Source organism: Lissotriton helveticus, chromosome 2_1 (assembly GCF_964261635.1).
Source record: "Lissotriton helveticus chromosome 2_1, aLisHel1.1, whole genome shotgun sequence".
NCBI classification, from domain to species: Eukaryota; Metazoa; Chordata; class Amphibia; order Caudata; family Salamandridae; genus Lissotriton; species Lissotriton helveticus.
Genome location: NC_136059.1, coordinates 648,067,294 through 648,084,641, shown reverse-complemented (window position 1 = coordinate 648,084,641; position 17,348 = coordinate 648,067,294). Strand labels below are relative to the sequence as shown.

The 17,348-nt window shown below is 44.1% G+C and overlaps 1 protein-coding gene across 3 annotated transcripts in view; it reads left to right on the top strand.

Annotated features, from left to right (window-relative positions):
- Positions 1-17,348, top strand: part of CCNH (cyclin H) — a 199,223-nt gene that overhangs the window by 124,874 nt on the left and 57,001 nt on the right. For all 3 annotated transcript variants that reach the window (XM_078675336.1, XM_078675337.1, XM_078675338.1), the window contains exon 7: positions 3,961-4,031. In XM_078675336.1, the coding sequence (XP_078531462.1) occupies positions 3,961-4,031 (71 nt within the window). The remainder of the gene's footprint in view (positions 1-3,960; positions 4,032-17,348) is intronic.

Genomic DNA, 17,348 nt, shown 5'->3' with positions numbered 1-17,348 from the left:
GGGACGCGTTTAAAGTGGTGGCAAGGGGAGAATGCATCAAGCAGGTAGTAGGGGTCCGCCGCACCTTGGAACGGATGCTCCTGGCCTCAGAGCAGACTCTGGCCGCACTCACTAAACGGCCTGACGACTCGGAGGAGCACGCCGTGCTCACGGCCGAGGCTAAGACGGAGTATCAAACTGCCTGCGCTGCCCTCCGAAAATACAATTTTAGGGCTTACGCCTCTAGGGTACATAAGGACAGAGACAAAACTGGAGCGCTACTGGCCTGGATGGCGAGGCAGGACACCGAAATCAAACCAATCACGGATATTGTCAACCCGGACGGTGTGCTGGTACGCTCACAGGCCGAGATCCTCCTGGCGTTTCAGCGTCACTATGCACAAGTGTACGGGACCCCGGCCCAATACTCCCCATTTTCGGTGGATCGTTTTTTAGACCCGCTGACGCTACCCGCAATATCGGACGTGGACAAGCGCACTCTCGACGCCGGGATAAAACCCTCTGACATCACCCAGGCGATACGTGCCATGTCCCGGAATAAAGCGCCGGGACTGGACGGCTTCCCGCTCGAATACTACTCGACATTCTCTCCCCTAGTGGTCCCCCATCTGTCACGGATGTTCGGGGCGTCTCTCCATCTAGGGAGGTTACCCCAGTCGCTGCGGGAATCTGTGATTGTCACCTTTCCCAAACCCCACAGAGATCCACTCCACATGGGGTCGTACTGCCCCATCACGCTCCTGTCGGCCGACTGCAAGATCCTGGGGAAAATTCTGGCTGATCGTTATGCACAGGTCATACGCCCACTAGTCCACCCCGACCAATGCGGCTTTGTTCCGGGGAGGAACACCTCCCAGAACCTCCGCCGAGTCTTCCATGTTCAGGATCAGATACGTGGCAGATTTCCCCGCGCCGCCTGCCTCATTATGGACCTGGAGAAGGCGTTTGACACCCTCACCTGGCCCTATCTCTTCTCAGTCTTGCGGCGCCTCAATATCGGCCCGACGCTCATGGCGTACACACGCCTCCTGTATACCGATTTGACCACGCACGTTCGTATTGGGAAACGTATATCACCGGCGTTCGAAGTTCGGCGAGGCACAAGACAAGGGTGCCCCCTGTCGCCTCTCTTATTCGCGCTAGCAGTCGAGCCGCTGGCGGTTCGGCTGCGCCTGGAAGGTGTGGAGTGGGGCATCCCACTTGCGGACAGCACACATTGCGTATCCATGTACGCGGATGATCTCCTCATATACGTCCGAGACATCGAAACGGACCTGGCCCCCATAGGGGCAACGCTGGCGGAATTTGCAGATGCCTCGGGACTACAGGTGAACTGGGACAAGTCCACAGTCTACCCCTTACACCCGAGCCTGCCCCCCCGGGAAGTCGAGCTCGGAGCGCATAAACTCTCATGGTCCGCGGACGCCCCCCGGTACCTCGGTGTCCGCTTGTACCATTCCCCAGCTGACCTTTTTGAAGGGAATCACCGCAAAGCACTTGCCAGTCTGCGCCCGGCTGTTGCCTTCTGGAATAAACTCCCACTAGCCCCAATAGGACGGATAGCCCTGGCTAAAATGGTAATGCTTCCCCGACTCCTTTACCACTTCACGAATTTACCGGTGGTACCACCCAGATCCTTCTTCCGCGACGTTGACTCCCTCCTAGGGACCCTTATCTGGGGCGAGGGCCGACACAGGGTCGCCCTGAAAACCCTCCAACTCCCCACGACGCAGGGAGGGCTCGGAGCTCCGTCCTTCGAGTCATATTTCCTTGCGGCACAGCTCCAATGGCTGTCATACTGGACGACGGACCGTTACCCTCAGGAGACTGTTACCTCGACCCGCAGAATCGCAGCCCCGGAACTCACCCGTCTTCTTCTCCCGGGCACCAAGCCACGGCGCACATACCCCCTTCAAGTGGCGATAGCGCGCCGGTGCATGATGCGGATCCACCGAATGTCCCCCAATAGACCTCCGTACTCCCCGCTATTACCATTGATAGGCAGCCCCAGGCAGGACTCCTACTTCACGGCTCCGTTCTTCTCCGTATGGTTGCTCTGTGGCATCACGGATCTGGAATCGCTCTTCGAGGAAGGCCAGATAAAATCACTTGACCGCCTGACCGCTGAGTACGGGCTCCCCCGGGCCAATTCCTCAGATATCGACAGCTGATTGATGGATACCGACCCCATTTTAATCTCCATACTGGCGAGCCAGACACGCATCCAGTAATACATGCTATCCTGCGTATGGGGGCGGGACGTCACTTAGTCACCTGGTTATATAAATCCATCCGGGAACTCTCACACGCTCCCCTGACGACCTTGCGAGCTACATGGGAGGAGGACATAGGTCGCGCACTACATGACTCAGAGTGGACTAAAGCGCTTGAGGCCCCGAAACGCGTCTCTAGGAACGCCCGCTTCAAGAACATCCAATACTATATCCTACACAGGGCGTACCTCACCCCAGCGCGATTACAGAAGTTCTATCCCTCCACATCATTCCTATGCCCCAGATGCTGCTCCCCTGCTGCAGATTTCCGCCACATGTTTTAGAGCTGTCCCGACCTTCATCCCTTTTGGCGGGCGGTACACGACACACTGTCGGAACTAACAGGTCTCACTACACTATCCACCTGGGAATCTAGCGCATTAGGCATCTTTCATGTCCCTAAGCAAGACCCAGTGCATAGACGCTTCGTGTCCTTAGCGCTCCTGTTGGCAAACAGATGCATAGCCATGCGCTGGCGATCCCCGGAGGGTCCCCCTATAGCAGCATGGACGGGGGCGGTCGGTAAATGGGCGGCGGCGGAAGAGGATGCTCTTAGAGAGGAAGAAGCCAGGGGCGCGCGTAAATTTCCCATATCCATGGAATGGGCCATGCTCCTCCACAGCTTCCGACAGTCCACACGTGCAGGTGACCCACCTACTCCTCCCCCCCCCCACCCCCCACCCGAGAGGACCAATAGCATTCAGCTGGTGTCCCCCTCCCCAGGGCAGGCTCCCGGTACCCCCTGCATCCTGATTAACTTCCCACTCTTCTGGGGCGCACACTGAACAGCTCCTTGGGCCCCGTCACCGGTGTCCCCCTGATTAGACCATGCTAGCGCCCACATGCTTCCCTCCCACAGTTTTGTTCGCCCCCGTTCTCTGGTAGCACCGGTATATGGACAGTACAGACCCCAATCCAACGCCCTTGAGGCGGGAACTTACATACCTGTTATCATTCATTGTCCTCTTGGCTATGCAGGTTCACTGTCTCCCAGCCTGCAGACATGGTTACACGGTCTGTACTGATTAATGGAGGAAATGTATATTTGCACCAGTTGTATAAACAAAAAAAACGTTGCACGCATGGCTGAATGTTGAGGCCACCTCAGCAGATTATTTACACTGTACCCGTATACTTTGATGCAACAATAAAACAAATGTAAAAAAAAAAAAAAAAAAAACATAATTTTGCTCCCAACAGTCAAATGAATGTAGGGAGCACAATAGTCCCACTTCCAAAGTTCATCTGTTCCCTCTGACTGCAACTCGGTAAAATGCAATTGGAAGGGCACTCACACTTTGTACCTGGCAGGCGCGCAACACTCATTTGCAGCCCGGGGTCAGACAGCTCCCGGGCACGCACACATCTGCACCCGAGCACTTCACAGGTCTTTAAAAGACCATGTGCATGTTAATCAGGCTTTGTTGTTGTTTACCCCTTCCAAGAGCCCCTGCCGCTCCACTCAACCTATTGCTTAAAGTTTCAGCCCTCCCCCCCCGCCCCCCAATCTCCCCACCCACGAAATTTTTTCTTATCCCTCCCCGAAATATCGCCCTAGTTGCACCTCTGGAACCTGGTGACAGTTTCCAACAACTTCCATAAAAGCTGTACACTCAAAGGTCATCATGTCAGTGTTGCATGCTCATCTAAACCCACAATTCTGACTATTTTCCTCTGTGTTTTTCAGTTACCTCTTGGAGTGCCTTTCAATGAAGGAAAACCAAGACGCTATGGCTAAATTACGGGAAGATATGAAATGTAGGTATTTATTTTCTAAGTACACTTATCTTATTTGCCAATCTTTTGCAAAACAATTCAGCTCTACCTAGCCTTGTAGTCATTTTCCTGGACATTGCCCACTAATTTTCTCTTTTTTATGTAGTTTGTATTTTAATATTAATGTAGATATAAACAGTGAATGTGACCCTTTCTGCTTGTTTGCAACAGTGTCGTTTTTTATTGAGGATGATGTGTGTATAGTCCTAATAGTGAGTCTTTGGTTTGGCATAATAACCATAAAAGTGACATTTAGCATGGATCGATGCCATAGTGGCTGGAAGGCTTACTTACTGCACATGTAACATGAACGCTACCCCAAACTATCTCTTTTGGTGCAGGTCTGCTAATATCTTTAAAATATGTGTGGTGCCAGACCCTTTTTGTGACTGTCAGTAATTGAGAGTAGCAGAGTTCAAGCAGAAGTGAATTCCAGGACTTTGGTCCCAGAGTTGAGAAGAACACATCCTTCATTAGACTTAAGTGTATGTTAGGGCACACCAAGAGCTTTTGCTTTGAGCCTTCAAGTTTCCCAGTAGTACTGTATGCATGATTTCTAATGCCTTTAACTTTGATGGAAAAATAAGAAAGTAATTAAAAACCACCTAACCAAGTTTGAAAGGTGTTAGTTCATGCACTGGAAGCCAGAGCATAGATAGCCCAGCTGCTATTATATTATATTTTGCGTAAGCTTTTTAAAAGGAAAAATGCCACTTCTACCTGTACTTTGAAGCATGTCATTGTAAGAAATTAGGTTATTAGTCGGGGTGACAACCCACTTAATCACAGTAATCACAATTCTTATCCATGTGAACAAAGGTACTGTAGTAAAGAGCCCCTTTTTGCATGGTCACCCCCTAACTATAGGCCTGATATCTGAAGCACTTTGACTGAGTATGCCCTGGGTCCCTGCCAATCATGTTCCCAGGTCCTGTGTTCTTTCCCAAAACAGTACCATTGCTCCCAAAATTGGTACTCCTCTGGCTCGCATACAAGTACCTTGTAAAAGGTACCAGTGATACCAACGGCCTTGTGACCAGAGAGGGTCCCATAGGGATGCAGCATGTATTGTTCCACCCTAAAGGACCCCATACCAAACACATACACCCTGACATTGCAGGCTATGTGTTGCGGTGTAGCTAAACTTGTAGTGTAGTTCCTATAGTCCCAATAGGCTCTGCGCATTGGAATAATATCTTCAGTAGTGTAGACGTAGGACTGAGGTTAACTAGGTCTCTACTGACTATATTAGACTTAAGTTTTTTTGCCAGCTAGCTCAGAGTTCACTAGAAACTTTCTCGAGTAAGCGAGGAGGAGTTTAACCTCCCTGGATAGACAAGAAGGGATTTAGTTTCTGACAACCATAAAACATGACAACTTTGCTCTCCCTGAATAAGAGTATATCTCTAGAGTTGTGTGAAAACAAAAGACAGCTATTTCACTCAGTCAAAGGTACGTACTTAGTTTCACCAGATTGCAGAGAAAAAGAGAGACGGGCGTTTTCAATAAAAGGTGTTATTTATTGAGCAGTCTCTTTCCTCATACAAGAGAAATGAATTGCTACAATTGCAATACTTATAGTTAAGTAAAGTGCATACAGTAAAAGCAGGATTATGAAATAATACTGTAAAAGCATTGATATGGTTTCTTAGCCATATGATACTTTAAAATGGATAAAATAGATACATACATATATACATTGACTAATCGTACTCAACTGGTGCTTCTAATTACGCCTACCCCGGTGTACCTGACCTAAGCCTAATACGTGGGAAGGAGTAAGTAAGTAGCAGTTTAAGTTAAGTTTGTTTTGCCAAGAATCTGACTCAAGAATTCTCTGTAAGGGTTTAGTCAGTTCAGTAGCTGGGTATTAGAAGGCAGGAGGGCTGGTATCTCTCTCTCAGGACTCGGTATCCCAGCAACCCGCAAGGGTAGGCTGGAAACGCCAGAGGCTGGATTTCTCGGCAAGAGAAAAGACAGCGTCTTTCTCAGCGCGTCAAAAGGGAGGGGCAGCGTCCGTGGGCTCTCGCATCAGCTGGGCTCTTCGGAAGTAGATAGCTGCTCTGCTCCAGGATTACCACCGTGTGTTTGCTTAAGGCAACGTTGGTATATTTATACCTGAAAGGTGCCGGGTTTGACGTAAGGCTGGACATAAGACGTCAATAAAGATGTCACTAAGAACTGGTCATTCTTACAGTGCTTTACAGGAGTTCTCGGACGAAATCAAAACAAAGCAGCGGGGATTTCCCAGGTTGCTGGAGGCTTGGATTTGTTTAAGAACTCGGTGTGCTTTCTAGGGGGCTGGAGAAATAGGCTTGCTTAATGTGACAGCATGCGCTATGACTGAATTATGAAAAGGGTTTCTATGACGTTGTAGGGATATTATTGATTTATAACCGGACAAGGGCAAAGAATAGGAATATTGATTCGGGTACCTAGATAAACACACTACACCCACTCCACGAATTCATGTCCATAATTACTAAACTAAGCAATAGTAAACATATCTAACGGTGCATGTGTATACCGATCCACCCCAAAATACATTATTTTGCATCTGGAATGGCATATGCGAAATACACGAAAAATGAGTATAGGTACTGTACGCTTTCAAGCAGTGTAATCATTCATTAAAAAGGATGCATATATATATCAGCATGAATGATTTGCGAAAATTACACATGAAATGGCTCTTAATACAGAAAAGAAAAGTGCGAGACCATTTCATCACATATAAATACAGATATATGTAAATATGCTAGAGGCTGAGGTAATATATTGTCTCTAGAGTTCCTAAAAATAGAAGCTTTGTTCTCTAAGAATAGTTCTACTATAAGCAGAGGATGAGTGCCCAAAAAAAAAGGTAAATATTTTGGAATCTGGAAAATAATAATTTTGTTTTTCAAGGGAAGAAGTCAAAACAGTTCCAAATATTTTCAGTAGATTTTGTTTTTCAAAGCTGAAGGCCAAATTCAGAGTTCAGGGAACGCTGAGTGCTCGTTTACTTAAAAGTTTATTCTTTTTGTTCAGGGGAGAACATAATTTCAGACAGACTTTCAAAAAAGCAGTCTACCGCTTCAGGCGAAAGTTCGACCAAGTTGGAAAATGCCGCAACTGTGCAGTCGTGAGAATGATTGCAATCATCGATGTATTGATCAGCAGTGTTCACAGAAGGTCGTACCTGGTTGATGCTGCTCTCATCTTGCACTCCACTACCCTTTAATCGCAGTGGTGAAGTCTCAACGAATGCCGTCATCAGGATGGGTAACCGCTGGCGACAACACGATGCATGAGCCTTTACTGGACTTAGCAAAGTATCTGTATTCAATGGTTCTTCTGATTGTAGTGTGAGACGGACGTCTAACACGCATTCTTCTCCGCACAGCATACATCTTAACACAGGTAGATACAGTTCTGCCAGATGGGTCTGAATGAAAGAAACCAGGTCATATTCAGATCTCTTAGCCGGGCTAATCCAAGGACTTTAGTTATGCGGTCCCGATAGCGTATAGCTAGGATCGTTTCTTCCATTGTTGCTGGAGTCTTGTCTGTGACTTGGCTTGCCATAACGAAGCAGGAGTATCAAAAATAAAATGCCTGCTACGAGTCCCAACAGGAGTGGAAGGCCGCCAAAGATTGAATGGACAAAATTAGGAAAGATGCCCAGGACTGCTTTGAAAGGTGTCAACAGTCCCGAAAAAATTGTCTTAAATACACTCGCGATACCATTCGTATCAGAAATGTTTAAGATTTCGTTTAGCATTTCTGCGAAGTGTAAGGGGCAATTTATTGATAAAAGGTTATGTATCTCTGCCGTTGTCCTTGCAACTTGGAGATCATACGTTTCTTTTGATGACGTCAAGGGCACAGGCGTCTGTAGAAGAACAGACTTCATTCTGCTTAAAGTATCAATTCGAATAGAATAGATTTTTGAACTGGGCCAAATTTTTCCCTCCCTGTCTGAAGTGTCGTTCGGATACAATACCAGCATACAGCAAGTGACCATGGACGAAACGCTTACTAGATAAGCTTTTCCTGGCACCAAGCCACAACATCTGTGGTCCACTATTAGAAGGTAGCTCCCGTTCGAAAGCCGTCTAAAGAATGGCTCTATTCGAGTTGCAGGTGTGCCAAGCTGGTGACATGAAAGGTTATTTGAAGTCCCCTCACAGGCCCCATGTAGATTTATACCCTGACACAGAAGTATACCACTTAGTGATTTTTCACAATTATCACCACTAAGAAATACATTCTGTCCTTTTTCACTATAACATGTGTGTGTGTAAGGTAATTTCCATGATGACTTAATGTATCCTTTACCCAACCAACATAACTAGTTGTTATCGGAATAGTTATGATTCCGTGTATTATCCATTCAATGACAGGTCGTTCTGACATTGTCAATGGTAATCTCTCAAGTTTTTCAATGCTCAGAATTGTATATTCTGCTCCTTTTTGTGCCAAGCTGATTTGTATATCAGTAAGGTTAAAGATAGAGAATAGTGACGTTGTGTTGATTAAACGCCAAGGCACGTAGCCTGAACGCAGATTTTGTAACGTCCAGCCAAGCTGTACAATAGAACGCAATTGGGACTGACCATGTTGTAACATTAGTAAGTCCTGCTCCATTATATCGATTGCAGATGATACAATACTGTCCAGTGAATATATTCTGGAAGACAGAGTCATTAACCCATTGTCCACAACAGAAAGTGATTTTTCCAAATTAATGCGGTCAATTTCCCGTATTTTCTCTGCTGTTTCAATTTGAGTTTCTTTCCAAGCTTCGTTATAAGCTGCATATATAGAGGCTGCTATAAAACGTTTTTGACGCGGTTTGCGTGGTCCCATAATGAAATCACGCAAGTCAGCACCTTCTTTAAGTAAAGTTAAGTGTTGCTTAATTTCTGCCAGTGTGGCTGTGTGTAGCCATTCAAGGCAGAGTTTTCCTACACTGTATGTTTTTATTATCCCTGGATGTTGTCGCTGGGAGTATCTAGGGTCTGGCCTGGTCAATTTGAACCCCTGTATTTTGCTCAGGAATCTATCTTGACAGTTATTTGTGTCTGTGGGCCAGATCAACCATTTTTTCCAATCAGGATGTGTTCTGTTTTGGTTCAAAATATGGGATACGTCCATCTAAACCGCTGTAGTGCTATTACTGTCAGGTGTTGGCTTTGGAATAGACGGTTTGTTTAAGTCTTTAATTTTGGCTAGGCCAAGCCAGGTTGGTTGTTGAATTGTGTCATTCAAAAATATAATTTGTTCTGGGATCATGCAGGCTCTGAATAATGAATCTATACCTTGCACTTGCCAATCTCTAGTACCCCAGATCGTTTTTGTTTCAATGTTATTTTTCCAAAAATCAAAACCAAATGTATTCATTTTTTCAAAAAAAAATTCGGAATAGATTAATTTTGTATTTGTCAGCATGGTTTTCATTCCTGTTTAAAACGTTTCTGCTTCACTTGTGTTAAACCCTGAGAAGTATGGGAATTTCTCATAAAATGTTTTTGAACTACCTTTTGGTGGAGTTGCACAATGTTCCCATTGATTATAATTTAAAAACATTTCTAGGTTGAGCAGATTTATGCAAATAATGGTTACCATAGTGGTTGTAACATACATCTGATCATAATTCATTGAACCTTGTAAATAATCATGTTCTGTAAATGTTGCTGACATAACTAAGTCTGACATCATACCATTAATACTTTCAAAGTCCCAATCATCAGAGAATGTACTCGGTTTTACAAAGTCACTTAATGAAACCTTAAATTGATGAGGATACTTCAAGAGCTCGACCGGGCCATATATATCGTAATCTGTTTTGTCCCATGCTACCCCACCGGGTATTGGATTGGCTGTGAAGTTTACTGAAGAAAGTTCTCTTTTCTCGATGTGTGAAGACTTGTGTGGCTTTAGGACCAGGTTGATATTCTGGCTTGCTGTGTCCATTGTAACATATTTACCCTCAATGAAGTGTCCCAAGCATAGCACCATGATGAGCCAAAGCAGAAGGAAAAGTACACCTAGCACCACCCAAAATTCAATCCATGGGGAAATCAGATAGGTTTCTTGTAGTTGATGGAGGAGTTCTTTAGTTTTGTCTTTAAAAGTTTTTGTTGTTGTTGGCTGTTCCTCAGGTTCGCTCGGATCCTCAGAAAAGTCATCGAAGTTGATGAAGTAGCCTGATGCAGTTCTGTCAATTATTGGAATTGCTTCTGGATTCTTCTTTGTTTCATTAGTATAGTCTGTGGCTACATCGTTGTAAACAGGTGTTTCTTGACGAATTGTTGCAATTTGGGTTTCAAGAGGCATAAGTTCCATGGCTTTGTTGCATAGTCCTTGTTGATTCACTGTAGGTTTATCAAATGTGATTAGTCTCTCAGTTTGAACCTCTTGATTTGTAGCAAACTTTGGTGTTCTGCTATTTCTTGGGAGTCCACTTGGCCTACTACTTATTATTGGCCACATGATTGTGGTTTAACCAGGTCGATGGATACAACTCGGTTCTCCTTTTTACCAGCAAGGGGCGGTAGTACAACTGATCTTGTTCCGTTGACAGCTAAGACAGGTACTGCTTTTCTGTAAGAAGGCCCAAATTCCTTCTTCACCGCGATTTTCTCTCTGACCAGATCCCCAATCTTTGGAATCCAGACAGGCCTTGCTGGGACAGGTGGTTTCTCTTCAGTGGCTGTTGGCTGTTGTTTCAACTTTATGTTGCTCAGGTCTTTTCTTGTTTCATTTAAGTCCTGTAAAATAGCCAAACGATCTTTGATATCAAAGCATTTTCTTTCTACCACTGAAGTCTGACTATCGAGATCCTGGATATGCATTCTAGTCCCGAACAATAGTTCGTACAGACTGAAACCTTTTAGAGAATTTCTTGGCAGATATTTAAGACTACGTTGGACACTTATTAAATGTTTGACCCAACCCCCGAACCTAATACCTTTGCCGTTATAGATTGCTTTATGTCTCGGTTTTTTCTTTCCACCATCCCATTTCCCTCAGGAAGGAAGTGATAAGATTCCCGCAATGCAATGCCCATGCTGGTCTTGTCCTCCTCATAAGCTCGAGAGCTAAAAGCAGGACCCTGGTCAGAGTGTAGCATGCCAATTGCGTCTATGCTGCTATAGACTCGCAAATCTTTTTTAACAGTTCAGACGTCAGCCGAGAGCTGGGGGTCTACATCTTAAGTGAAACTAGTCTTAAATAATATTAATGGAACGCATTTTCTCTGGGTTTTTGTATTGATATTCTTATGATATTTAAAAGAAGGGCAATGGTAATACTCCCGGTGGTTCGCCACTGCGATCTCTGTTGCAGTTTTTACAGTAAAATGTAAATTTGTAGTTTTGCAGGCTCATTCCTGTATATTGATTGTAATTCTTTCAGAGATTCCTTAATCTTAAGGTGTCTTAGACCATCACCCATATGTGCGTCTGCTATTAATAAGTTTCTCCTGTTCATGTTTGGAATTACCCTATCCCCCACTCCAGGGATTTGAGCAAAAGGAACGGAGTTTGCATCGATTATATATGTATAATTGAGTGGATAGTTGACAGGTAGCGCTGCACAGTCGCCTTTTGAAGACGTTTTTACCGCTAGCATCGTTTCCCCGTCTACGTATTTTCCTGAACGCTTTTTTGTAGCTACAGAAGCCGGCTTAGTTGCTTCCGTTGTGGCTGTCTCGGCCAATGAATTCCCTGAAACGTGAACGCCATCACGTTCATGACTCAATGACTGTATCACGTGAGTCTTTGGTAGTTCTTTCTGTAAAAGAACTATTTGTTCCCAAAGCGATTTTTGCTTTATTGTGGCACCTGTGTCATCTTTGTAACCGTTTTCAACCCATTTCTGCAAGTCTTCGTTGTATGATTTGACGCAGGAATGCGAATCGCACACTATTAGTGTCGGGAATTCGTGATCGGCATTATCTAGCGCCAATTTTTAACGCTATTACTTCAGTTTGTTAATCAGAATTGTTTTCTACAGAGTGTGATTTTGTTGCCAGAGGTCTCAATTTACCTCCGCGCCACACGTATTTAGCAATCTCGCATGTGGCGTTATAGGCTTGTTTCCCCAAACTGAGGGTTGTGCATATCCGTCTGTGTATATTACACAGGCGTACTGTTGTATGGGCAGAATGTCGATTGGCAGAGGATATTCTCTTTCATATTCTAGATTTTTTAATTTTTTCATTTCCGGGTCAAAATAGTATTTCACTTTGTCTGTAGCAAGAGAATTTTCCCATTGTATCAATTTTGGATTTAATGCCACAGTAGGTAAATTACATGGGCTTGTTAATGCCTCAAAGGCTGATTCTGCTGTTCTAACCGTAATCCGTCTGCCTTCGGCTTGGTCTCTTTCTTTTGCTACAGCTGTTTGAACCGCATGTACAATGTTTTCCTTAATACTGAATGTTTTTTCAGCTTCTGTGTACAAATGTGATTTGTATGCTATTGGTACCGTTTCTCCCTCATTAGAGGTTAGGTATGTGAATCCGCATCTTCCTGGGATGACTCGGATTACAAGGTTGCGTGTGTTATCGCGTGTTTGTAATTTTGTTTTAGGTAACATGTCTGTTTGCAATGATCTCAAAATTTCTGTGTGTTTTTGAGTCCAATTGATTGTTTTAAAATCTGGTTTTATTAGTTCATAGAGAGGTTTAACCCTCTCTGCATAATTTAGAATGTAAGTTCTTCCGAAATTCAGGAAACCTAGAATTGATTGTGCTTGGATTACAGCACATTTCTCTAAGAAATTGTCTGCCAGGCTTTTGCCTTCACTTGATAATTCATATCCTAAAACCAGGACAGTTAGATGGGCAATTCGTGACTTTTTAAAGTTGAATTTGTAACCCTCTGCTGCGAACCCAAGTATTATGGTGTTCACTCTTTTCAAGTGAGTATCCAAATCATCATCATCTGTTAGATAGATGTCATCGACATAAGATAATGCCTCATCATCATACATTTGTAGTAACTCTGTTACTCTTGCTGAGAATAATCCTGGGCTGTTCTTGAACCCCTGTGGGAGTCGACAGAATTTTTCTGCGAGCCCATTATTGAGAAAGCGGTCAAATACCTGCTTTCAGGTGCTATGTTTTGACAAAAGAATCCATTAGAGATGTCTAATGTTGTTTTGTATTTTTTGCGCACAATGTTATTCATTAGTGCTGCACTATGTGAGTTTTGTACTGCAAAAGTTTTGCAACATGAGTTAAGGTGTCTGTAGTCCAAAACTAGACGATATGAATCGTCTGGCTTGGAGACAGGAAACAAAGGATTGTTCATTTGAGAGGTGCATGTTTCAATCACCCCCTGGTATTCAAGTTGATCTAAGATCTCCCTGACCTGTTTTTTAGCTTCTTGCTTAATTGGGTACTGCCTCTGTGCAGTTAGTTGACATTTTAACTGGATTTTGTGAGGAGGAGAGTCCTCATCCCATCCAACATGGTTTTTATATAATGCAGGAGCTTGGGCTACTGCCCACTTTCTTGCAAGTGTATATTTTTTATGAATTGGAATGTGATTTGAGAAGGCAGGCATAATCATTTCTTCGCCGTGAGGGCACTCCCTGACAAACTCCGGTGGCCAGTCTTTTTCAGCTAAAAGGATGTCATAGCCTTTGGAGAAGTTATCCCAAAATAGACCCCTTATTTTCCTAGTCTTATCTCCCTCTATACGTAATGTTATTTCGTATATTTTATGAGGTTTACTAACTCTGGTATCTGCAGTTTCCACCTGAATGTATTCATTCGTTTCCACTGTCTCCAGATGATTCATCAGGATCTTGCGAGCTATGCTCACTTCTGCTGCGCTGTCTAGCATTGTCTGAGCCCACTCTCCGTTTTTCAGCTGTGTCCTCAGGATCCTCGGCATGTTTGATTACTTTAATACTGGCTACCTTCTTTTTTGGAAATTGTAGTTTTTTACTTTGATGAGCAGGTTCTTTGTCTTTGGACTTGACGTGCTCTTCCCTGTGTTCTGACCGTCCTCTTCTTTCCGATTTCTGCGAGGAAGTCTGAAAAGATCGAGAGGGACGTGTATCAATATCTTGATATCTATCAGGTTTCTTCTAATTATCCCTATTTCTAAGGTTGTATCTTTTCTCAGAGGGCTCCCTCTGGGGAGACTTGTGTCCTTGGTCCGGAGATCTTTCTCTCCGCCGAGGAGACTTTCCTCTGGACTGGAATCTTTTTTCTTTGGGAGTGGATTGTTTATTTCCATCCCAGCTCTTTTTTGGAGTGTTTAGATTATTTTTAATAAATATCTTTTCAGGATTTTCAGTTAGTTGGGGTTTTACTGGTTTCCCACCCAAACTATCTCTTCCTAGTTCTTCATAGGATTTTTCTATGATTCTGGCAAGTTCAAATGGCTGTTCTGCTATATCTGTCTCTTTCAGTTTCTGGCGGATCGCCACAGATGCTGCTTCTCCTTTTATGTTAGATAATAATAAAGCTGAGACCTGCTTGAAGTCTTTCAGTAATTTCATACCCAGAGTTAAAGCAGGTTCTGGACCGTATTCGTTTTGAATCTGTCTTAGCACATTACTGCCATAGACGGAACACCATGTGTTTTTGTGTAAATGGAAGCAAAGACTGTGCCCCAAGTGTCACAGTCCTCCACATGTGGTGCGATCCCCATTGGAAGGCAGATAGTCAGAATTCTGTGTTTCTCAGTAGGGGTAGTATCCGGAAAAACTGCCTCTATTTGAGTGATTTTTTTGTGCTAACCAGAATGGAATTTGTTCCCGTTTTATGGGTACTTTACCCAGACATGACTGTATGTTCTGTGGTGTTATTTTATTTGTATTCCCCTGATGAGGGGTCAGCTGTGGAATGTTAATAGCTGGTTGGACTGTTGAAGTCCGCATTACATATTGGACTAATTGTCTATGTATTTTAATCAGTTGTTTTAGCTGTGCTAAAAGTTCTGGTATTGACATTTTTTCGATGTCGGGATGTGGTGTGTAGCTGGCTAGAACCGGCCACGTTGCTCCTTGTCTACCTAGTGGACCGAGCCTGTTGATGTGATTATTATGTTTTAGGGCGCCTTTAAACCAGAGCAGGTGCTCTTGGTATTTTAGTGGGATTTCCACCTCCTCGAAAGGAGTGTAGTCATCCGGTGGTTCCTCTATTTTGTAATAGTGGAATTCATGTGTGACAGCGTTTGCTGCTGGAAAGTTTATCCATGAATAGAATACCTCTGTCTGCCGATATTCATGTGCCTCAATTACGAATATGACTGTACCACCTCTCGATGTTAGTCCATTTAAGTTTATCCATGAATAGAATACCTCTGTCTGCCGATATTCATGTGCCTCAATTACGAATATGACTGTACCACCTCTCGATGTTAGTCCATTTTCTATAAGTTTAAGAGTTATAGTTTTTCTTATGTTGACCGGAATGAGTATTGCATCCGGGTCGGTTTGCAGGAGACTATTGTCATCCTCTAGGAGACGAGCTGCTATTCTAGCTCCCTCCCTATCTTCTTCACCGTCTGACAATTTACTGACAGGAAGGTTTTTTGTTGCGGATCAGGTTTTCAAGGAAACAAAGATTAGGTGCACAATATTTTGGAACACTGTATCCTTCAACGTTGACTAAACCAAAAACTATACATCGAAATCTCTTCCTACTAAGTTCCGGTGGATTTTAACCTTTGACCCACTCCAGACGTCTTTGGAGTATTTACGGGAGAAAGGGTCTGTGTGAAAAAGCACGACTGAGTTACTCTAACGTCTTGCGTTAGATTTATCGCCTTACCAAACGTTGGGCGCCATGTAGTGTAGTTCCTATAGTCCTAATAGGCTCTGCGCATTGGAATAATATCTTCAGTAGTGTAGACGTAGGACTGAGGTTAACTAGGTCTCTACTGACTATATTAGACGTAAGTTTTTTTGCCAGCTAGCTCAGAGTTCACTAGAAACTTTCTCGAGTAAGCGAGGAGGAGTTTAACCTCCCTGGATAGACAAGAAGGGATTTAGTTTCTGACAACCATAAAACATGATAACTTTGCTCTCCCTGAATAAGAGTATATCTCTAGAGTTGTGTGAAAACAAAAGACAGCTATTTCACTCAGTCAAAGGTGCGTACTTAGTTTCACCAGATTGCAGAGAAAAAGAGAGACGGGCGTTTTCAATAAAAGGTGTTATTTATTGAGCAGTCTCTTTCCTCATACAAGAGAAATGAATTGCTACAATTGCAATACTTATAGTTAAGTAAAGTGCATACAGTAAAAGCAGGATTATGAAATAATACTGTAAAAGCATTGATATGGTTTCTTAGCTACATACATATATACATTGACTAATCGTACTCAACTGGTGCTTCTAACTACGCCTACCCCGGTGTACCTGACCTAAGCCTAATACGTGGGAAGGAGTAAGTAAGTAGCAGTTTAAGTTAAGTTTGTTTTGCCAAGAATCTGACTCAAGAATTCTCTGTAAGGGTTTAGTCAGTTCAGTACCTGGGTATTAGAAGGCAGGAGGGCTGGTATCTCTCTCTCAGGACTCGGTATCCCAGCAACCCGCAAGGGTAGGCTGGAAACACCGGAGGCTGGATTTCTCGGCAAGAGAAAAGACAGCGTCTTTCTCAGCGCGTCAAAAGGGAGGGGCAGCGTCCGTGGGCTCTCGCATCAGCTGGGCTCTTCGGAAGTAGATAGCTGCTCTGCTCCAGGATTACCACCGTGTGTTTGCTTAAGGCAACGTTGGTATATTTATACCTGAAAGGTGCCGGGTTTGACGTAAGGCTGGGCATAAGACGTCAATAAAGATGTCACTAAGAACTGGTCGTTCTTACAGTGCTTTACAGGAGTTCTCGGACGAAATCAAAACAAAGCAGCGGGGATTTCCCAGGTTGCTGGAGGCTTGGATTTGTTTAAGAACTCGGTGTGCTTTCTAGGGGGCTGGAGGAATAGGCTTGCTTAATGTGACAGCATGCGCTATGACTGAATTATGAAAAGGGTTTCTATGCCGTTGTAGGGATATTATTGATTTATAACCGGACAAGGGCAAAGAATAGGAATATTGATTCAGGTACCTAGATAAACACACTACAAACTAAGTCGACACAGAACACCTTCCTGGGTGTCATGCTACCCACCATTGACTGTGGCATAGATAAGCCACCCCTCTGTCAGGCCTTACAGCCCTATGGCAGGGTGCACTATACCACAGTTGAGGGCATAGCTGCATGAGCAATATGCCCCTACTGTGTCTGAGTCCATTCTTGGACACTATGTGCAGTGAAGCCATTTTGAGTACATGGTCTGTGAGTTTAACACA